Raw genomic sequence first — 23,248 nt, 5'->3', positions numbered from 1 at the left:
TGATTTTATTTTGGATTGAATTTATTATTTTGGCGCTGCATCTATTTATCAGATAGTCCATCTATAATATTTGTCATTTTTTTATGTCCTGTGAAATATGCTTGTCAAAATCTCGAGTAGTTAAAATTTGTGATAGTGCTGCCGCAATTTTTATGCTGTGCACTCTTAGGTGTCATTTATTTTGCTTTTTAGTACTTGTGTTCTACAAAGGTCTACTTTTGTAGCTCTTGAGCATTTTATTAAAAGATGACTAAGGATGGAGGAAAGCACTAAATACTTGTTTTCTACCACTGGTAGAATGAAAAATGAGAGCCAAGTCTGCTCAATGCCCCTCAAAGGCTCCTTTCTACTTATTGTTCACAAATGAAAAGCCTGTAGCACTTGTGGCCCTTTTTTTTTTTAAAAAAAAAAAAAAGATGGCATAATATGCTAGTTCAGCATGGCCTAATAGGAACAAGTATTTTTCTAGTTAATGGTGATATATCTGTGAAAAAGATTCTTTGGCTCAAACGAATCCACAGAAGCTGGAGGGATGATGATGCACTAATTAGACCTGCAGATCTCTTCTCATCAAGTATCTTAACATAAAAAACATCCACCAGTATGGAGACTGTTGGCAGACATAAGCAATCCTCATTTTTTAGATGTAGACTGAACTGTTATTCTTGCAATAACACTCTTTTGCATGGATTCTGGTGGATTAGATGTGAAATAGCTTTCCTTAGATAATAAGCTATCCTCATTTTTGGTCGTTTGGTTTTTAACAGAACGGTGTTGAACATTTTAATTTTGGTCACTTTTTTTTTGGAAAAAAAAAAAAAAAAAGCTTGTCCAAACTAGATAAGTGTAGAACCTCAACTCAAGGGATCAATTTTTAGGAATAACTTGTCCCCCAAGTGGCATAAATTCTGCACCAAGATTCTCCAGAAAGTTCCATACTTCTAGCACTAAATTATTCCCCACACCCTCCAAGATTATCACCCTACACGAAGATTCTTCATATTATATTATTACCAACCATGGATATTGGTTGCCCTATTTTACCGCAAAGTGCCAGAATGGCGAGAATGAGTGTTATTCGTTTATCTTCTTCACCGGTGCATCTCAGTTTTGTGTAGTATAAGGGAGCCAGACCACATCCCAAATGCTTCACTAAAGACCAGCAGTGGAAGAAATTTTCATTGTTCATCGGTTATCAGTACTGTTGGCAGCTAGAGAAGAAGGCCACAACATCAGCCATGAGTACCATGAAGTTTTGCCGTGAGTGGTAAGCATCTTTATGCTAAATGCAGACAGTGTAAAACCTTTCTCATAAATTCCACAGATTCATTCCCCCTCTGATTGGACAGCAATAACATGCTGTACCCAAAGGAAAACAGGGAGCAGAAGATCCTTCTTTATTGCTGCCGCAACTGTGATCATCAGGTCTCCCTTCTTCCCCTACCCATTTTAGCCATTTCTTGCTCCTAGTTTATATGTAGTGGTCTTGCTTTTATAGATAATGGATAGAGCCATAGAGGTAGATCTTGTGTGTTAAAATATATGGTGTTGACTTAATATTGAACTTGGATGTTGTTCATCCTTTCTCATCCTTTGAACTCTGCATAATTTAGTAGTGTTTATGAGATTTTCTTTGTCAATTGCTGAAAATGTTCAGTAAGCACTCAAGTCTTGCTAGGACCTGCTGGTGGCCTGTCAATAATGTTTTTCACTGGGGTTGTTCTCTACCTTGCTGACTGTTTTCGTAGAGGCTTCAGCAACCCAAGAAAATTGTTTCACTACTTGTGCTATACTACATTGTGCTTTGCAAATGCATTAATACATATCAAATATAAATGGTCATGCTCTTTATAGATTATGACTGAAAGGTGATTATTCATATCCTTGTATTGACAAATTTTAAGTCATCGAAGACCTAGATTGTATGTTAATAATACAGGATAAAATACTACAGGCTTAATTGAAAGAGTATACGCATCTATCAGAAAAAGAAGATTGAATGTGGAATGACCCTCCACATGAATAACTCAGGCATGATAGTCCAGTTACATTTCCATTATGTTAGAGACATCATTTGCCAATTGGTGAGATCTGATACAATTGGAAGATTTTCGTTGTTGTTTCTTTTTTTAGATCAAATGATTTTTAGAGATCCTTCAGTACTGATTTTGAGGTGTAGAGTGGTAATGCTTTTTTTCATGAACAAAGTACTAATGTTTGAATGAAGCCTTGTTCATTCTATCTAGATTCCAACAGGATGGAAGGTTTGTTAAGGAATTCTTGGAGTCCAAAAGACTCTGATTTTATTTGCTTGAGAGAGGTGATTGAAGTATCCCTCAAGGAAAGCAACCTTGAGCTTGTTGTAGCATATGGAAGTGTCAGATGGAGATAAGGGAATGATCATTAAATTGCTCAGACCAGTTTAATTAATAAAATGCTTATGAATATGTAGACTGAAATTTCTTCTCTAATTCCTTGATAGAGTGGCCTTTAGACTTGCAAGTTGAGTATGGACTCTAGACTTTCTCGTTGAGTTTGGGCTCCAGAATTGCATGTTGATTTAGTCATTGCATAACTTCTAGTTGTTCTTACGTAGGATACGTTTTCAGTTTCTATTTTGATTGGGAATATTGTCTGCCCAAGGAGATACTAAAAGTTTGATTGACTTGTACAGCAATTTAGGCATCTCTCCTTCTAGAACTTAATGAGAATTTGAATATTCTGAGTTATTTATGAGAATCTGAATATTCTAAGTTATTTCTTCTTTTTTAATTTCTTTTTTTCATTAGAGAGCATCTGAAGTGAAGAGGTGATGATCCTTTTTGGAAGTCTTTCCATTTCCTTTTTGTGTACTTCCTTATTTTCTTCAGAAAAGGTTCTTTCCCTCGGTCCTGTGTTCCTAAGGCTAAAATTAATCCACTATGCGGCCTTTGTGATATCCTACGTTAATGTAATATTTAAAGTTTCAACTAGGTTTGAGAGGCTTTGGCTGATTCTCAAATGGCAAGTACAGAAATGCTTTGAGGCTTATTGGTAAGGCTTTATAATATCAAAGGCTCATTTGACAATCACCCATTGTACTTTCAAATTAAGCCATACGTAGGTAGCATACAATTTTGGCATTAATTAATTCTACATCCATAAAGGGAAGAGATGTATCGATTTTTGTACTTTTGCATGATGTTGTGTGTTGACTCAAGTTCCAATCCTATGTATGACTTTTTTTTGTTTCTTTTTTTGAGAAATACAGTAATTGTGTGCCACCACCAGGTTCAAAACCTTGGACCTCCAAGAGCAAGCCCGTGGGAGAGGGATGCCCACCATTGGATCCTGGTCCTCTTGACACATATGACAAGATGCATTAATCTATGATCTACAATAGATTAATGTTTATATGCAAGGTTTGTTGTCTCGGTACCAAACTCTGCATAGTTACCATTCTATTATAATGTCGGTATGCTGTTCGGTACAGTATGAGACAGTATACCGAGTGTCAGTATGGTACGAGATACCGTACTAATGCAATACTGGTATCAGTATGGTATATCTCATATCAGGTGGTATGGGGTGGTACGGTAGACCATGGTCTACACAACTATATATTTGGCCACCCGCTTCCATAGTCAAGCCCGAACATAAGATTGGAAATTTTTTTAGTTCACCCATGTTTCTATTATTTTTTCTGACATTTCTAAGCAAGTTAGGAAACCAATAAGGCTTTTAACCTATCCCTTGAGGCATATGCCTTGCTGCATCTACAGCCTGAACACCTCTCCATTTTGGACATTGACCGCAAACTTCTATAAAAATCCCATCTACATAGGTTAAAGTTTGAAACCAAAATTCAGATCAATTTCAGGACTTAGAGCTATATTGTTAGTGTACTGTTCCGATCTCTCTATTGGACCCTAAAGTTTTTCTCCTACTGTAATCTGTATCACTTTACACTCCAAATATGACTTTAAATTATTCCGGAAACTTCACCTCCCAATTGATCATTTATAATAATGATGATTTTTGATTTCTTCTCATGACTCTTTATCCCACAACTCTTAGTAGGCCATAGAAGTTGAGCACGCATCATCATTTTAGCATCCAACTTTGGTATGTCATATTCTCAAGATGTTTTATCTGATACCTAAAACCTGGACTCAAGTGATGTCAAGAAGTTCTATACTTTATTAATGAAATTTATTACACCAAGGAGACGAACATGGGAGATCTATTTGATGCATCCAGAGTTTTGATCATGGTTGCATCTCAGCTAATTAGGAATATTTTCCAAGGCTCAGGGGCCTAGTGCATGATGTTCCTATTGTGGGGTCTGGGGAGGGTCTGATGTATGGAGCTTTACCCTTGCATATAGAGGACGCTGTTTTCATGTTTCAAAACTGTGATACCCAGGTTACAATAGAGAAACCTTGCCCTTGCGCCAAGGCCCTTCCTCTCATTTTTAAGGCCCTGGGTAAATACGAGCTGGACTTGGAACTTTCAAACAAGTGAGCCTTGGTAGGATTCAGGAAATCATGATTCTCTTCAATCTATGCTGTATTTCATATCCTTGTCTGAATGAATTGTATTATAGGAACCATTGCTGTATGATTTGTCGATCCTCGAGTTGTAGCTAGACCGATCCTTACCAAGATTTCATTGGATAACTGTTTTTCATGGATAAATACATTGATAAATGCTTTGATGTCAATGTAACTTTCTTTGGATAATGTTCTGTTTTTCTTTCATATACCATGCGTTACTTTTTCCCAGTTGACCTTCTGTGAGAGACAGACCTGATGTTAAAGAAAATTTAATTTATGTGGAACTATGAAATAATCATTGAACTTCATTCAGATGATGATAAGCAGCTTTATTTTCTCTTATCAACATATAAGCATTGCTGTTTTCTTCTTTTTCCACATCTTTGTATCTCTACTCAACATTGAAATCCTGCTTGAATTTAGGAGGTTGCTGATAGCAACCGTGTATATAGAAATGTGATACATCATTCTGTTGGTGAGTTCGCACAAGTCCTACAGGATGTAACAGCTGATCCATCTCTTGCCCGTACAAAGTCAGTTAGGTGTGCTCTCTGCAATCATCAAGAAGCGGTTTTCTTCCAGGTCATCTCTTGATTCTCTTCTTACTATTTTATTTTAATTCTTATCTAGTTGATGTGTGTTTGTGCCAATTCCATTACCCAAAGTGATTTTTGCTAGAACATGAGCAAGTTGTGGCTTCCCCGGATGATGGATTTAAGGAAAAAAAATTCGGAAAAATGATTAATGTCTATCCTGATATATGTTTCTAGAAAGAGTTAATAGGGTTTCCAAGATATATCTGAAAAGGAAAAAAAAGAAATGTTGTCAACACATTTCCAAAAATAATCTGGGCAAGATATCTGCTAGACTATTCGCCACTTTGGGTGGTCAGTGATTTTGCATCCCTTGGGGGAGGCCAGATCTGCTGCTATATTAAAGATGATGGTAAGTCTCTATGGAGAATTTTCCCAATTAGCTTAAAAAATGAAATTGCCAGTCCTCTTCAAAATGATTAGCTATGTTAAAAAACAGCAGAATGAACTCTCATTAGATTCATAAATACCCATAGGACTGCAAGTTAATAGAGCCTCTTCTGAGTAGTGTCATGATAAACTGCACTTTTCAAGCTACCCCACCACTAAGGGCCATCCTATTTAAGACTTTAGATGGTTTATGATGGGAGCTTTGACATTTAATCGAAATCTCTATGGATATCTTATTGTAATTTGTAGTCCATTATTTTTGTAATATTGATGCTAAAACATGTAAACAAGTAATGCGTCAAGGCAGATTACTGGCATATTGTTTGGTAATTTGTGATGAATTTTCTTTATTCTAAATGTTGTTCCATTTTAGATGATTTTAGTCTACTGTTTTGGAAAATTTACAGGCTACCACGCGGGGGGAGGAAGGCATGACACTGTTCTTTGTCTGCTGCAACCCAAGTTGTGGCCATAGATGGAGAGATTGATGAAACAATCTTCACACAAACTACAAGTTATTGCTACCAAGTTAAACCAACTGAAAATAAAGATACATTGTGGTGTTCTAAAACTACCTAACTTGAATCTGCACATACAATCAATTTAATTGTGTCATATAAAATTTTCACTTTTCTCTTACTGCTGCTGAAACACATTATTTCTAACGTTGCAGATGCATGATAATATTTGAGGTCACCCTTGTTTCCCCTTCACCTTACCTCTTCAACTAGTTGGATTGTCTGGTTATGAAAGGAAAGAGCGATCAATTAATAAGAACTAACGATGCTTGCCTCACAAGCAGGATTCAGAATCCTCTGCTGCTTTAGTTGATTGATTAGTTTGGACAAGAGTCAAGCTTCTTGTGAAACTAGAACAGATTTTCATGTCAATCCTAGAAGACAAGTTAGTTCTCAAGTCATGGCAGTTTAAAGTACTAATTATCAGAATGCATGTGCTAATGACCAATTCTTCATGGTTCTATGCCCAGGTCTGGACATTCAGGTTCAGTTTATTTTCTATGATCTGAATCATATACATTGGCAAATTTCATCATTCCATGCAAGTTGCAGTAGCACCGTTAATGATTTTTAGTGGATAAATATTTTACAACCCATAAGAGTATGATAGAACAAATTGGGTGAAAGCTATAAGACAACCTCTTTTGGATATGATCTTCTCCAAGAGCAGCATCAGATAAAACTTTGATGACGGTTTCATGACCACATGTGGAATAATGTTTCTACTCCTCGAGGGCTGGCCAAAGTTGAAGATACCATCCTAATAACATGTGATCCTTAAATTCCCCTCGTTTGAGTATTATGGCATTGGATGGTGGGTAGATTTTTTTTTTTTTTTTTAAATGCAGCTCAATTATGGGTAAATTTTGTAAGACAGCTGCTTTCACTAAATAAAAGAAGCTGAGACGAAGGAAATTCGAAACTGAATGTTAGCACCAGTGAGAGTGTACCAGATGAGTCATGTTTAAGTTGGCGTTCAATTACATTTGCTGTAATCGGGGTGATGTTGCACCGACAAACCATTCCCGCGGCAAGAACAGTCTAAAATATTACATCTCTGCAGAAAGAATTCACGAGCAAGCAAAGAATGTTACAGTATCTCTAAGTTTCAGCTGAAACCCAAGCAAAATTTGATTATTTTATCCCTGGATCAAAGATTAAGAAATAATAATCCCAGTTGCTCTGTTCTCTGCGCGATAGAAGCTCTGTTACCGAACCTTTGCACGATGAATCTTTACTACTAAAATCAGAAGTGTATATGTACACACACGCACACACACACGAACATATGAATAGTTGTCCTTTCTGGAAAACAATGTTTTAATTATCTGTTCAAACCTGCTAGAAGCTCACTGCATGAATCTTAGTAACATTGCTCCACTTATCTCACTTGCCCATAGAAGCAGAGGGGCCTGAAACCGGACGGTATGGACCAGTCACAGGGCGTTGAAAAGATGGGCTTTCCACATGAAGTGCATGAGCATCTCATGATATCCCATTCCATTCATGAACCCCACCATACTTCATGTCACCTTTTATTGGCATTCCAAGACACCGGAAGTGCAGGCGAATCTGATGCGTTCGCTGCTCTTACCAAGATCTCATAGGTCTTCAATGTCATCACTTCTACTCCTTTTAATTCCCTTCTCTTGGACTATGATTCTGTTTCACTTCAGACTCAAAAGACGTGACCATAGCCATAGCAGCCATTGCTTGGTATAAACTCCAGTGCTTCAGGAGGCCTGAAAGCAGTATGGGAGCTGTTTTTCTGCTACAGTGGTTTGAGGAAGGAGATCGGTGAAACTGTTGAGAGAGTTTACGGCTGGCTGAGCGGCCGTGAACTGCCACCAGCACCACCGCCTCCTCCACCACCTTCAGCCAGTGATGTCCAGGCAGAGAAGGAGAGAAACTAAAGACAAAGGGGAGGGGGAGAAGGCCATGGAGATAGAGAGTTCTAAGAGGAACTTCACTCAGATGAGCATGCAAGGAGAAGAAGTAAATGCAGAAATTAGTGTCGACCAACCCAAAGACACCATAAAATAGCAATTCAGCCCAGTGTTTCTCTACTAGCTGAAACCATTAGACCTTTGAATGGAATTATAACACAGGATGCTGACTTGAGAAAGCTGTGATGTAAAATTTGTTTCCGAATCTATTGCGATTGTAAGTAGGTGCAAGCAGGTATCTCAAGGTCGCAGGGTAGGTTGCTGAAGTGTGTCATCTGATTCCAGATCAGGAAGAGGCTTGTGCTTTTCCCCCTTTGCATTTGCATGCACCCAAGTGTTTTTGGAGGGTTTGGAAGCAATTTCACCTCTCTTTGGAAAATTATCAACCATCCTCTCACAGGAGTTTTGCTCAATTTAATGGAAATCATAAAGATAATTTATTTTATGGTAGTTGCTATTTTGACTGATATTTACTTCTCTGAACAAATGATTCTGTTTGAAACTTCTCTGTACAAATAACCACTACACTTTCATTTGTAACTTGTATGATCAAACTATAAGCAGCACTTGCTACCACTTTTACACAAGTTCTATTACCGTTTTCTGTTAATCTAACGATCAAACAACAACACCAAAATGAAACAAGTATCCTTTTGTTTGCTAAATTATTATCTTAAGCTTGACCGGTTTTAGCTTCAAACTCTTGTTTAAGAGGCCAAGATGATATGAGAACCCTCTCCCTTGTGATCTCAATTAGGGGCTATAAATTATCAATATACTACAGTTACAGCTGAGATCAGATCCTAAAATCTTGATATGAATCCATCCTGATATGAAATCTTGATGGAGATGGAAAGGAATGTTTGTAAACATGCGCATTGGCTCAAAAACAGAAACATGATTTCTACTGGTAAAAGCATTTATCTTGCCAATGTTATTCTCTTACAAAAAAACCATAACCAAATTTGACAAATTACCATCCTCATCATATCAGCACCAGGTCAAAAATCATAAATATCAAAAACCACCGTCACTTATGAATAAATCTAATGCTGCATCAGTCAAAAGGTTAACAACATAATTGAATGATTCCAGCATCAGCTGAAATGGGCCCAGTACAGCTCCCAGGAAATTAGTTTCAAACATGTTTGGCTTCCGTGATATCTCCAAACTGACTGAAGGGCCAGAAGATTGGAAATCCAAACAGGTTCCCTGGATTAAAATTTCTGGACTTCCGTCCTGTGACTCTTGATATATGAGGCAGATGCCGTGTTGTACAAGGTGTACCAAAAATCATACATCAATAAAATGGATGTCAAAGGTGTTGGGATGGATCTGCCACACGTTCAAGGCAGCATACTCTTCTAAGCATTCCTTTAACTGAGCTTCACTATAACCCTGCTCAAATAATCTCAAAAGGCCGATCTCATTAACAAGAAGAAATGAGAAGACAAATATCTGAAAAGGGTGGTACTTGCTAATAAAATGAGAACATCACTGTTTCCACAAACAATGTAGACGATGGAAAAGAACATGGTGGTTAGTTCATGAATGTAACATCATAAAAAACTACCTTCAAGCATTATGATATACACATCAAGGATGAAGGGTGTTGTAGAAAACAGTACCATGCGGTGGTAATAGAGGTAAAATGTAATATCATGAATGAAAGGGTGAAGCAGAGGTGAGAAAGGGAACTGTGAGGTGAAAATATGTTCAGACATGTAATAAAAACGTTGGCATTCCGAGGTATTACCTGTCTGCAGGCACTAAGACATGCTCACAAGAATATCAAGATCAAAGAAATCACCATGATCCAACATCCATCTCAACTAAACCAGAAATCAAGACCTTAGAAAACTAAGCCTTTTTAACTAGTATGCCATGTAGTGTTTTTTCAGATAATTTCCCTCTTGTTGACAACAAATAAAGACAAGCATGCAACTATTTTTAGAATCAAGTATTTTAGAGTTAATTTCTCATAAGCATTTATTTTAAGTCAGTTTAACAAAAAAGAACTTTTTTTTAGTCATGGAAAAAATGATTTTCGTCTTCATTATCCAATAATACTAGAAAAATCCAACAGTGAAAAAGTCATTTCCGTCAATCATGATTTAGGAGTCTCCTCTACACATGGCTCATCATGCAACAGCCAATTTTGTTTTATGACTTGAAGTAGATAGCAGATTACTGGATTTTGCCGTGGTTTAGTTTCTATATTTCAGAAACTTGGCATTTATATAGGAGAAAAGTGTCATACATCCACAAATAGAGCACAGAAAGAGGAAAAAAAATATAGAATCCAGATTTAGCACATAGGAATGTAGTATCACCATGACAATACATCAAGCAACATTGCAGACCATCGTTCAACTAGGATGGTAGAACAGTTGGCTACTGAAGATAAGATTACTATAAAGTGCTGCTCTAACTGGTTCCAAGAGTTTCTTAAAATTTATCAATTCTTTAAAACATATAAGATAATAAATCTGTGAAGGCTTAAGCAATATGAGCTAACCTTTCTAGAGATCCAATTGAGAGCATGAGCATAGCTTACATCCATGCTGTTTGTCCTGGCAGCTTCATCTCGTAAGATTGAATAAATATCAGAGATGGCATCTAAACCAGATCTCTGGCGATCATCTGCGTATAACGAAAACTTTGACATCTGCATCAAGCGCAATGCTTCATCCACATCACTCTGAGCAACAATTTCTGAAAATCGAAGCCTTGCTAATGCCTGCAATTACAGATGATTTTCTTGTCATGGTAAAAGATTGAACAACTGTGTTGGGTATTCAAGCCCTAGTCATCCAACCCAAGCTATAAGCTAAAGCTAAGAATCACTGTTTAATCAGCAAAAAGAAAAAGCACTCAGAATTAAAGATAGGGCTTACAATAGATATCCGCAAGATGCTAAGAAGTGTTCTGACAGTTGTATAAGAGTGTGGTGCATTTGATTTAGCTTCATCTTGGCGGATGCTGGCATATGCAGTGGCAATGTACTCCTCAAGTTCCCTGGGGACAGAAGGAACTACTCTTCGTGCAGCTGAAATATATGCTCTGTGTAAGAGAAGAAATATTTTCATCAACGAAGCATTTTTCTAAACCAAGAATAAAATGCATGACAAGGTTTGTTAGCAGATAAGAACAAATTTATGAAGAATTACCTGAGAACAGATGGTTCAAGTGGTGTGAATCCAAATGAAGGTGATTCAAGATTTTGATGCACATGGACCACATGTCTTGCCATTTCAAGGTCACTATCCATGTCTGCACGATCCAGAATAAGCCATAGGAGATCAAAACGTGATAAGAGGGCAGGAGGAAGATTAATATTTTCAGCTGGAGTTCTCCGAAGATCATATCTTCCCCTAAAAAGGAAAAAGAGATCTTAGATTGTTTAAATAACTAGGCCTTCGGTACAAAATAAAGAAAATGCAGATTCAATTTGTACCAGGCAGGATTGGCAGCAGCAAGAACAGCTGTTCTTGCATTGAGGGAGGTAGTGATGCCAGCTTTTGCTATGCTAACAGTTTGCTGCTCCATCACTTCATGGATTGCAGTTCTATCTGATTCTTCCATCTTGTCAAACTCGTCAATTGCACATATTCCCATATCTGCCAGTACCTGCAATTTTAAAATATCAAGTGACTAATATTCCATAGTCATTTGTAAAAGTTACAAAATAACATGCACAGAACATGGAACATAATGGAAAATCTAAGGAATTCTCGAAAGAAAAAAAATCCCACTTTTAGGTGATTTCGTTTTGTTTCATGTATTTCCCAGAATGCAAGCAAGGAAAGTCAATTACCAAGATATACTTGCAAGAGCATACCACACATGCTCATACCAAAGAATGCAGGAGTTTTGACTGGGCATGTTGTAAAATACTGTGAAGCTATGAACTTTAAGCACTGCCATTTATGTTTAGACTCAATTAGCACCTGCAGATATCAAGTTCTCAGATGCACAAAGAAAGGTTTAAATTTACGGGCGGGTATCTCATCATCATCATCTAAGCATCTTTTCACCGAAATGGGGTTGGTTATGGTGAACGAAATGTCAAGAAGGCTCCATAGAAGGATCAAGCAGATGATGGTACTCCATTATCATATGAATTTTCACATTTTCTATGTATTTATGTACCACATATACTTGGAAAAGTAAAAAATAAATACAAAAAAAAAAAGGAAAGAAGATCAGTCTCACCAGTGCTCCTCCTTCAAGGACCATCTCATTTGTGACAGGATCTTTCTGAACTGCTGCTGTTAGACCAACTCCACTGCTTCCTCGGCCTGTAGTATACACTCCCCTTGGTGCTACATTAATAATGTGTTTGAGTAGCTGACTTTTTGCAACACCAGGATCTCCCATTAAACAAATGTGCAGGTCCCCTCTGATCTGCACATCCAAATTGGATTTCATGTAAGGTTGGTTAATGCCAGTTAGCTACTGACAGTGCTTAATGAATCAACTTTTCATTCCCAAATATCAGGAACATTTTCTAAAACATGGCAAGTTATATTGGTTTTATCTCAGCAGACCATGTCTCAGAATCTTCTTTATGGAAATGAGTTTAAAAGATGAAAGCATGTTTCTTTCATTGTAAGGAAAAGAAGGAAAATATATGTTACCATTTTTCATTGCAAATGCTTGTACATATTTAAGATTTACACTGAAGGAGTAAGGCGAGATACAGGTATTCTGCAATTATGCATTAGATAATATAATAAAATATTGTGTCAAGCCAAAACCATAGTCATTCTGGATGATTTCATCATAATAACACTAATAGGTTAGCAATGTCACTTAAAATTTACCTTCATGCCATCTGAGAGTTTTCGATGAGGAGCACCCACAAGTAGAAGTAGAAGAGCTTTTTTAACATCTTCATGGCCAAATATTTCAGGTGCTATTGACCTCGCCAACTTATTATATATATCACCATCCTCAGCAAGACGCTCAATTTTCTCCTGCTCATCATCTTTAAGTTCATATCTGCATCAAAGACAGTAGCTTTACATGCAAGTGGTGAATTGATTAACTCCTTAATGATCCACAAATGAAGCTTCACTAACTCCTGGTGGACGAATGTTTAGGTCTTCACATGATCTTTGATACTTGACATCAAATTTTCATAGAGAAGGATCATAATTTAAAAATAAATTTGCAGAAGGATCATAATTTAAAAATAAATTTGCATCCTTCAAGCAGGTTTAACTCTAAATTTGGATTTTTCACCGAACGCGTCAAGGATGTCTCAATCCAAATTAGAATCTGAAAATTCACACACACACACACACACACACAGAGGCATACATACATATATATATATATATATTTCTTATTTATTCCTTAAACACACACACAGACATACATAGATATAGATATATATATATAGATATATATATTTCTTATTTATTCCTTAATGTTTACAGTTCCATACATAGTATGATGAATTTCATATCATCACGGACAATGTACTCAGTCCTGGATTACAGGTAAACGACTTGCACAGCTACATTAGGAAAATAATGATTGATGAACCGTGTACAATATGTACAAAATGAAATTTAGATGGAGTAAATCAAGAAGGATAACGCCTAATGAAAGGCCATAATATCTAGATAAGCAAATCAAATTTGTACAACCAAGCCCCCAGTAATTCTGAGTGGGTTTTACTACATTTTAAGGAATACTGCTGTGACAACTATAGGTGTTGCAGGGAAATGTAGTTGGCCAACCTTCTAAAAGAATGCACAATCTGTTATCATGGCCGCAAGAAAGTTTGTAATGAGTGTAAAAAATGCTATAGTCCATATTTGACAGGCACGTACTCCCTCAACTACAAACTACAAAGAATATCATAAACAATGAAAGAATTCACTTGTTTCTGTTGACGCACAAATTGATAGACCAAAAGTAATTGAAGGAGAATCACAAACATAAAACACCTGAAGAATTGTTCACATTATATCCCAGGCTAACAAAATTGCAGCCTCATTTGCTGCATCAAGACTACAAATGGAAGAAATAAAGTTTCTAACCAAGGATATCTTAGTTGATGTAAAATTCCAGCTACTTCATACAATCTAAATAACTAAGATTTAGAAAATTATTATTAAAAAATCATGCTACTATCAATATATTGCTTGCTCTATTTTTTTAAACAAAAAACTCAAACAATTTTCCATTTGTCTGATTGGATGGAACACTTTTAAGGAACAGATATATTCAATCAGTTATTTCAAAAGCTCGATATAAATATGTCTAATTACCAACATTGAAAAACGGATTTAATATAGTTCTGTTATGGTTATGATTACATGAATCCAAAGCACTGAGATCAAGAAAGAAATCTGGTGGACTAAATGAATTACTCTTCATATTTTTTCTTGAAATGGATAATGGACATGGCTTCCAAATATGTATCTGCAACCAAGCCTGCACGCATTGCTCTGAATCCAGTGTAAGGAATTGGAAGGAAAATCCCTGACAACTCAACCACATCACCTGGGGCAACCTGATAAACCAAAGATTACATCTTCTAGCCTTATTAGTGATAAAAATATATAAAGCTAAAAAGCTGCAATGTAGCAGAAAGTGCCTCCACCAATTGAAGGCCATTTTTAATTCAGATAGAGATTATGTGATATCCATATTTCTTGCACCTGATTCTGATTGACTTCTAAGAATTAACTGCCCTAGAAAAATTCAATTCACAATCCAACATCTGCTCTTTTGCACAAGAGAAAGGGAGATGAGATTATGTTCAAAAGACAGAAAACAATGCAGTCCAGTAGCCTATCTCTTGATGCAACCAAGTGAAGGAATGGTTGCATGTCCCTCTTGTAAAAATAGAAGCATCAAAAAAGGAAGATCAATATATGGTATAAGGCAAAGGGACACGGGATGATCAGCTTCTGGCTTTTAGCGGAGGCAGAGCATATTTACCCATCATTTGATGTCACATTACTACAAACGGAGGAGATATTAGATGATTTTCTCTCAACAATTTGTTATACATCCAATTAGGGATCAACTTTGTCTGGTTGCCCATCCAAGAATAGAATGAAGAAAAAAAGGAAAAAAAAAAAAACATACTAACCTTTCTAGTAAGCTCTCCTCTGAGATGAACAGTTAAAGACCGTGGAATATGGCCCTTTGGAACATGTTCTGCTAACTCTTGGATCCTCGCCTATATGTAAACCACAACTAACAGAAAAACAATCAATATATGGCTTAGAATAAAAGACAAAGCATTGAACAAGAATAAAAAAGAGAATGAATTCAAGAGAAATGTTTAACATTGTTTGAAATTGTAATCTCTCATAGTTTTTTTCCAGAGCAACCACATCATAAAATCAAATTTGAAGGGAGCAGTGATTCCTAGTGTAATACAGACATCCTTGTCCAAGTCAAATCCTCCAGGGACATCAGAAAAGATGCCATGAAGCTGTGGAAATTTTACTTCTTCCACCATATGAAAGGAACCATATTAACAATAACAATACTGATGTGTGCCAAACCATCCAAACCCTACAGATAAAACAGAATTACTATGTGTTTAAGTATATCAAAACTCACCATAAGGAAAACAACAGTAAGGTGTCAGAATCTGCATTCCAAAACGAAAATAAAGGCTATTGTGGAATCTCATTAGATGCAAACCTATCACCTCTGGGTTCATATCTGAGTCAAGAGATGAAAATGGAGAAAGAAATGTTGATGGTTTAGAAAGCAGGAAGAGATAAGAGAAACATGCAATTGAAGAGTTTGAAGAAGAAAGATAAGGAGGAGAATGATAAAGAGATAAGAGGAGGTAGAACAATGTAAGTTGTTTAAAAAACAATCATGTTTCAACCAATAAGCAACTACTCTATTGAAAATTCAAGGCCATACTCTTCACAACTAAATTTTACTCATACATCATTTTCATATGGCAAGCTGCTCCTCTACAATATGAGTTTGCACTGCTACCAATTTTATGTAAAATGAAGTTATAGAACCGGAAGTAGAGAAGAGAAACATGTATTGAAACTTCTGGACAAGAAAGGTCGGGAGAATTATAGAGGGAAAAGAGGAGGCAGACCAACACAAATTTTCCAAAAAAACAATCATCTTTCAACTATTCAATTGACAACTCAAAGCCACAGTTCTTCACAACCAAATTTTATGCTTAACATTTTAATATACTAAGTTCTTCCCATATTATGAGATTGTGCTGCTACCAATTTGATGTTTTGATGTCATAAAAGCTGTGAGCTGAAACAAGGAGTATGTATAGATGCAAAGAAAACAAATGAAAAGCAAATCACAGAACCTTTCTGGTTAATAAGAATACTTAGAGAAAGTCTGAATAAGATGATTAAGTCCCACTATGATCTTCACTACTCTCTCAAAGTCTACATTGACTACCCTTCTCTCCATTGTTGATTCTTCTGAATACAAGACTAGCACCTCAATATAGCCACCTCTGACCCCAAAATGAACCTACACAGTGCATCTCAATACCAATCATTGATGTAACTATGTGTTTTCCCAAAAAAATGTGTTCCTTGTACTGATACTGCACATCAAATTTGCTTTTAGAGGAATAGAATTATAGAGGTCATACCTCTGGCCCCCAAAATACCTTAAATCAGTTACTAATCAATAACAGATTATTTACTCTATCCAAGAAAGACTTTCTTTCCAATATAAAGACATGAAAATAAGATGCTGAAGTTACCTCTTGAAATTTTAAAAACTTTGAAGCTCTAAGCTGAAGGATGAGGTTCCCCTTTGCCTTGTTTATTTTGCAGCGGCTTGAAGGGCACTCAAATAGGGGCATAAAAACTCGAGCAGTCACTTCCTGATTTTGTTGCAATGAACCAAGAATTTAAGCATATATAATATTGATTGGCACATTACACATTGATGCCAAACAATTACAGCAGTAGAAATAAAGATCACTGACCAATCTTATACCAAATGCATGCAGTTTTAACGAACAATAAAAGTCTAGAAGTTCAGACTAGAATATACACAGCAGAGTCTTAACTGAAATTAAAGAACATGAGCCCTCGGTTTTATTTAACTAACCATTTGGTACATAATGATGTGATTGACACAAATAATGGCTTTGCATATAGGACCAAAATATATGGGTTTCAGGCATGGCAAACATTGGGCAGAATGAAAAAGGAGTTGATACATTGTTATGTCCATAGAGCATTCTTACAGTTTAAACTAGATTGTATTTGAGCAACACTTGAAGAAAGATAAAATTTCAAATTAATTGGCTATAGACTATCCAGAGGGATGCTAACAAGATCAATGCGAACATTGAGATCACCAAACGGATCAAGTTCCACAGGGAAATCCAAACAAACATAATAAACTACATCTTGACAAACTCGATAGTAATATTTGTTGCTGTTGCATTTCCTTAATGATTGGACAAAATGTTTAGGTTGCTGTAAATTTTAATCTTAGTGCCTCCATAGTGCCACAGGTGCTATTCCTAAGATGCATATCAGTCGCTACAACATGTATTTGAGAAAAATGAAAAGTAGAAACAATCACAGACTTATTCATTAAGTAGTCAGCCTCACATCAAGCAGTAACATGGTATAAAAGTATATTTAACAAATTTATGATACCTGATAAATTTCAAAACCACAGTCTTCACATGTATAAACAGCAACTTGCATCAAGGGCTTAACATCTGAACAGCGTGTTATAATGCCAGAAATCTTTACAAGTTGGCCAATGTTAGATGCTTTAACTTGTCTTATGGTAAGTGGGGTCCCCTTGGAGAAAGCCTTGATGTAGACCTCACTAAAAGCCAAAAAGTCTCTTGTTAAAAATGGAGGAAACAAAACAGAAAGGAAATAAAGGGAACAGATCGGGAAAAAAGGAGACCAATTTTTTTTTCAACACAAAAGAAAGTTGATTATCAATGGCATAATTATGTAATTACCAATAATAATGGCAACCGACAAGAAATAAACAATTATTATAGCTGTCAAACAATAAAGGAAAAATTTAAGGAAGATTCCACAATTATAACCAAGATATCTATCACATGTGTCTGAACTGTACAACCTACTTGAAGGGGTTTTAAAAGAATAAATCTCCACTAAGATCAGTTTCATTGTAGAAATGTTACATTAGGTTTAAGTGGCTCCCTTCAACTATCTCTTGACATACACCTGAAAAACGTTTTGTTAGATTAGAATGATCTTAACGCACACCTAAGAAGATTGTTCCAAATTCTCTTCTAATCTTGATAATTCTACAGAACGGAATTTTGAATCATAAATGCTTTAAGGTGCGACATCTACCAGATTTCTGACCCAGGATTTTCTGATTTTCACCATGATTTTGATTTGTTTCTTTTCCCAACGCAGAAGCAGTTTGCACAAAATGTTCATCTACTTGAATAAAGCCAGTTTAATTTTGTTCCAGACACGTTCTGATAGGAAAACTAAGATTTTGTCTAAATTTACTTCAAAGAAATGGACCAAAGCCATCCTCTCTGAATGCATGGCTTCCATGTCCTCCCTCGTGTAAATAATGGATGATCTTCACACGGATCATGAGAAGCATTTAGGAAACAACAATCAAAACAACGCATCAAAAACAAAAATTGAGTCTTTTATATTTTCCATTACACTTACAAGAACCGTTTGATCTCTGAAGGCATCTTTTGGAGCGGATCAGAGTTATCCGCACCATCCGCCCCATCATCCACCCTCTGCGTCATCAATATGTCACGATCCTCATCCACAGGAAACACCTCCGTCGGCTCCGGCATGAGCTCGTCAATAGCCTCCGCAAAGATGCTAATATAGCGCCGCGTGTTCTCCGTGACCCTCTGCAAGAACTCCTCATCCAAATCCTTGTACTGCCACCCAAAACCAACGCCACAATTAAATGTAGGGTTTCCCACACAAATCCAACAAACAAAAGAAAAAAGTTGGAGACTTACATTGACGAGGTCATCCAGTTCGATCTGGATGGAACGGAGCTTGCGATTGGAGACATCTTGCTGAGAAGGGGAGAAATGCGCGTTAGGATTTGGGTTAGAAGAAAAGGAGGGGTTGGAGGTGGCAGAGATGGGGAAAGTAGGGAGCTTACGAGGAGCTTGAGGTATTTGGGCTCGCCGTAGGCGTCGGCGAAGTTGGTGAGGAAATCCTTGGCGAGGGCTGGAAATCGGAAAGGAAGCGAAGAAGAGGAGTAAGATCGACATCGACATGGAAAGGAGACATGGTGGAGATCGGAAAAGGGCGTACCTTTGTCGGCATTGAAGTCTAGATTCTTCATGGCTGAGAACCGTTGATAGAGAGAGAGAGAGAGAGAGAGGCGGGCGGAGGATGGGGATGGGATTAGACGAAGAAAGGGAGAGAAAGGGGACTCGGTTTTTTGGCGGGAAATGGAGGGCGGGAGGTGGGCGTACGAGCTGGCTTTGGCGGGAAGAAGACGATGGGTCAGCGGACGCTGCGATTGTTTTTTATGCGTGTAAACGCCAATTTAAACATGTAAAGGGGCGTTTGGAATGCCGCGATCCACCAAAGGTGAAGAAGGGTGACATGGGTGAAAACAATGGTGTTATAATATTTGATTATATTATAGTGACCTTATATAATTATAATAATATTAAATTATTTTTATTTTTTAAATTATCATTCAATTGAATGATGGAATATTTATCCTCAAGATCAGAAATCTAAGATCATCCTCGGATAGTAATTTTAAACTGAAATATAAAAATAAAAATATCTTTCAAATTAATAAAAAAATTAGTATATTAATATACCATTAGTATATTATATCAATATTATATATATAATATTATATTATATTTGATATTATATATTATATATATGATATATATATATATATTATGATAATTTTTTAATTAATCGTATTATTATTATATTATGATTTAATGATAATTTTAAATTAGAATAAAAATATCTTATTATATTTTATATTTATATAATAAAATATTTAATATATTACTTCAATTTTTATTTTTCTAATTAAAATAAATATTCATATTAATAAATAATATATTATAAGTATAAATAAAAATTTAATTCTATAATAATAATTAATATATTTTTATAGAATTAATAATTTATAGGACTGATAAATATATTTTATGGAATATATTAATTATTAAAATATTAATAAATATAATAATATTTTATTTATAATATATTATATATGATTAATAAATATAATTTTATAGAATATATTATGGATAGTTTTGGTATTATATAATTAATAATTTTAGATTTTCATAAAATACTAGATAGATTATTCGTGGATACTCGAGGATCTTTAATCACTGGACCATGATCTATCAAATATCGTAATCTTAAATTACTGATGATCATATCACAATAAGATTCAGATCACCAGTGATATGAGATCACTATGGTGATCTCATTTGGATTACCAAACCCTATCTAAGGGTGTGCACTCAGTTGTGCATGATGAGGTTAAGGTGTGACCAAGTCACCAAAAAGAACGGAGCTGCGCTTGTTTGGGTTTGAGCATAGGAAGTACAAAAAAAAAATGTTAGAACCAATTATTTTGGATTTTTACCTGGTTGGATTAGATTCTGATACATGATTTGCTACCAACACGAAATTAGTATATTTTTAGACACCAACTCTAAAATGCTACGGGAGCTCTAAAAAGAAGAATACTGCTAACATCTTGCTAAAAACAAAGAACAAACAAATATGCACGTAATTGTACTTGAAGTAAGTTTCCTTGGTCAACTGAAAAAAAGAAAAAAAAGAAAAAAAAAAGGAATAATGTTCTCTTCATTTTTACAAAACCATATTAATACCCTAAATGGGCAGAAGGCTTCTATAAAACTTTTATTGTTTGAGATGATACAAAATTTTGATAATTGAGCATTACCATTTGCAAGTAATATAAATAATAAAGCATGAGCAACTGTTTGGGCCGAAAATCCTATATGATTTGTGGATTGGGCCAGTAATCATAGAGTATAAATTTGCTGGTTGCGTTGGTCCAATCTATGAATCCTACTGAATTTTCAGCCCCATCATATAGGAAAATTCAAACAAGCTCTGAATTGATAGAAAAAAGAGATATGCATATTGCTGTTAAATGTTCATATAATTAGTTAGGTTTATGTGGCAATGGGACAGAGAAGTCCAAGATTGTTTATTTGATAAGTCATAGTAAATCATATACCAGAATCTAATCCAAGCCTACCCAAAATGGTCTAATTAATTCACAGCATTACCTGTGATACTAATGAATGTTAAATCCCCAAAAAAAGAATCATTATTCACTTTGATCAATCATTTATGGCAACACTTCTTAGCTGAATCAATACAAGCCACTGTGAAATGGCAGTGGATTGATGTCCAATAAGAGGCACCTTCTTAATACACTAGATCCTCTATTATATGTGTGGTAGTCATGTTCCTCCCAAAACTACACACTCAATACTTGAAAGCCCCAAAAGCTGAAGGATTTTTAAGCACGGCTTTTAATCAGACATTTGCAGTTCCTACAATATTTAAAACCGATGTTTGTTGCCACACCCAAAAAAGGGCTGTTCCATTACCATCTTTCAAGCAGTCAATCTAATCCCTTGGTTCAGTTATACAAGTTTCAGGCCCCTAAATTTCTTCTCACACCAATGTTGCAAGCTGAGGGATCCCATGTCACCCTAGTCCTTCTTCCTTGATACAACTTCCTCGTGAAATAGCATAGACCTGCGTTCAAACAATATAAACCATGGCCGGTTTTTACCATAATATTCATCAAAAGCTACATCAGTTGCCATGAACAGTATAATGTGCCGTCCAGAGAGAATTCTGTAATGGAGGACAAGAAAGAATGATTTATGTAGCAAAACTATTTCCAAAAAGGTTGTCCATCTAATTGAGTTCAACTGAAATAAGAAAATGTTACAATGTCTGCATTAAACTAGAAAAAAGTTTCCAGTTATCTGTTTATATGCAGTTTACAAGTTTGGATAGCTGATTCGATGACTGCATTTCCACTTAAGAAGAAAGCAGCCTTCCACTAGTTCAAGTTATCCTCCTGAGAATTCTTCAACAAGCTTGCCAGTTGGCTGTTCTAAAGATTGTGACAAAATCAATATATGCTAAGAAACAATAAGGTTAGCATGTTTCCTATGATTGCATATCCAACGTCATCAGCGGAAGCTTTACATTGAAACCAAAATCCCTTTGGCCTTGATAACATTCTAGCATTATGTGGAGAAAATCAGTAGGAAGCCATTAGTATCTGCACCTGAAGTTTGAGTCTGTTATCAAACGAATGCAACAGAGTTCTGCCTGATTTATCTCCAGATCAATAGGAAAAGAAGCATACTGCATATTGATATAAGCTTAATTACAGTTCAGTCACCATCCAACGACCGGCTGATGAAAATTAATATGTTGTACCACTGATTAAAATATAATCTTCTAGCCATTGGCACTACTAATGATTTAACTGGTGAGAACTTGTGTCATCCATAAAAGTTATGTAAAGAGTACTCAAATATAGACTTTGTTTGTATTACAAGAAAACAGTTTACAGTGCTCATGTTGTCATTAGGTAAAAAAAATTCTCTGGCTGCCAAAGTATTTTTATTTTCAGATAACAGTATAGCAGCAAGGTTCTTTTGGGTCAATTGCAAGCATATTTCACAATCATAATTAGTTTACTTTATATTTATGGACACGGCATCACCTGGTGATGGAAGGCTCTGTCAGACGGAAAATTAGTATGCATTTGCAGCTCAGATTCAATTGGATTGAGCTACCATTTTGCCAGTTTTTCTAATATGAACTAATCAGATTACACCAAACTTATGATGATAACCTACTGTTTTCAGTAGATAGGTCAATTTAAGCCCAGAATCAGGGTAACATTCAGTTAATTCCCAGCTGTTTGCAATCTAAGCTAGAATAGGTAGAATGAAGTCAAGAGCATAAATTGAAAACAAACTTCAATAGAATGGTCAACTTTCCTACCTATTTTTCCATGTTCAATGTATGGGAATTTGCGCTCTGCTCCATATTTCTGGCCAACTTTGCATTTATGAGCTTGTCTGATTTCGGTGGCTCCAGGGGAATCAGGTCAAGGCACCTCTCATGAGAAGCATTGATCACCTGCAGCAGAATACCAAAGCCTTTAACTCAGTGCAGGATATTTTCAGATTTGCTTAGTATAGTGAAGCAATGGAAGAACATGTTGATTCTTGTGAG

General features: G+C 36.0%; 2 protein-coding genes across 2 annotated transcripts; one reads left to right on the top strand and one right to left on the bottom strand.

Annotated features, from left to right (window-relative positions):
- Positions 1–1,033: 1,033 nt before the first annotated feature.
- LOC105052594 (DNA-directed RNA polymerases II, IV and V subunit 9A) lies at positions 1,034–7,055 on the top strand. The gene is made up of 4 exons (XM_010933449.3): positions 1,034–1,267; positions 1,350–1,425; positions 4,959–5,117; positions 5,926–7,055. The coding sequence occupies exons 1-4, from the start codon at positions 1,239–1,241 to the stop codon at positions 6,004–6,006; spliced, it is 345 nt and encodes a 114-aa protein (XP_010931751.1). The 5' UTR covers positions 1,034–1,238; the 3' UTR covers positions 6,007–7,055.
- A 1,915-nt stretch (positions 7,056–8,970) lies between these two features.
- LOC105052592 (DNA replication licensing factor MCM7) lies at positions 8,971–19,478 on the bottom strand. Its single transcript, XM_029266897.2, has 15 exons — positions 19,268–19,478; positions 19,113–19,180; positions 18,964–19,023; positions 18,653–18,879; positions 17,633–17,810; positions 16,720–16,842; positions 15,097–15,186; positions 14,369–14,511; positions 12,809–12,986; positions 12,198–12,389; positions 11,440–11,612; positions 11,153–11,356; positions 10,880–11,045; positions 10,501–10,722; positions 8,971–9,380 (listed from the first exon to the last, which is right to left on the bottom strand). Exons 1-15 carry the CDS (start codon positions 19,296–19,298, stop codon positions 9,276–9,278), a joined length of 2,160 nt encoding a protein of 719 aa, XP_029122730.1. The 5' UTR covers positions 19,299–19,478; the 3' UTR covers positions 8,971–9,275.
- Positions 19,479–23,248: the final 3,770 nt, after the last annotated feature.

The sequence above is a fragment of the Elaeis guineensis genome, chromosome 10 (genome assembly GCF_000442705.2).
Source record: "Elaeis guineensis isolate ETL-2024a chromosome 10, EG11, whole genome shotgun sequence".
NCBI classification, from domain to species: domain Eukaryota; kingdom Viridiplantae; phylum Streptophyta; class Magnoliopsida; order Arecales; family Arecaceae; genus Elaeis; species Elaeis guineensis.
The sequence above is the reverse complement of the archived record's forward strand: the minus strand, read 5'-3'. Positions and strand labels throughout refer to the sequence as shown.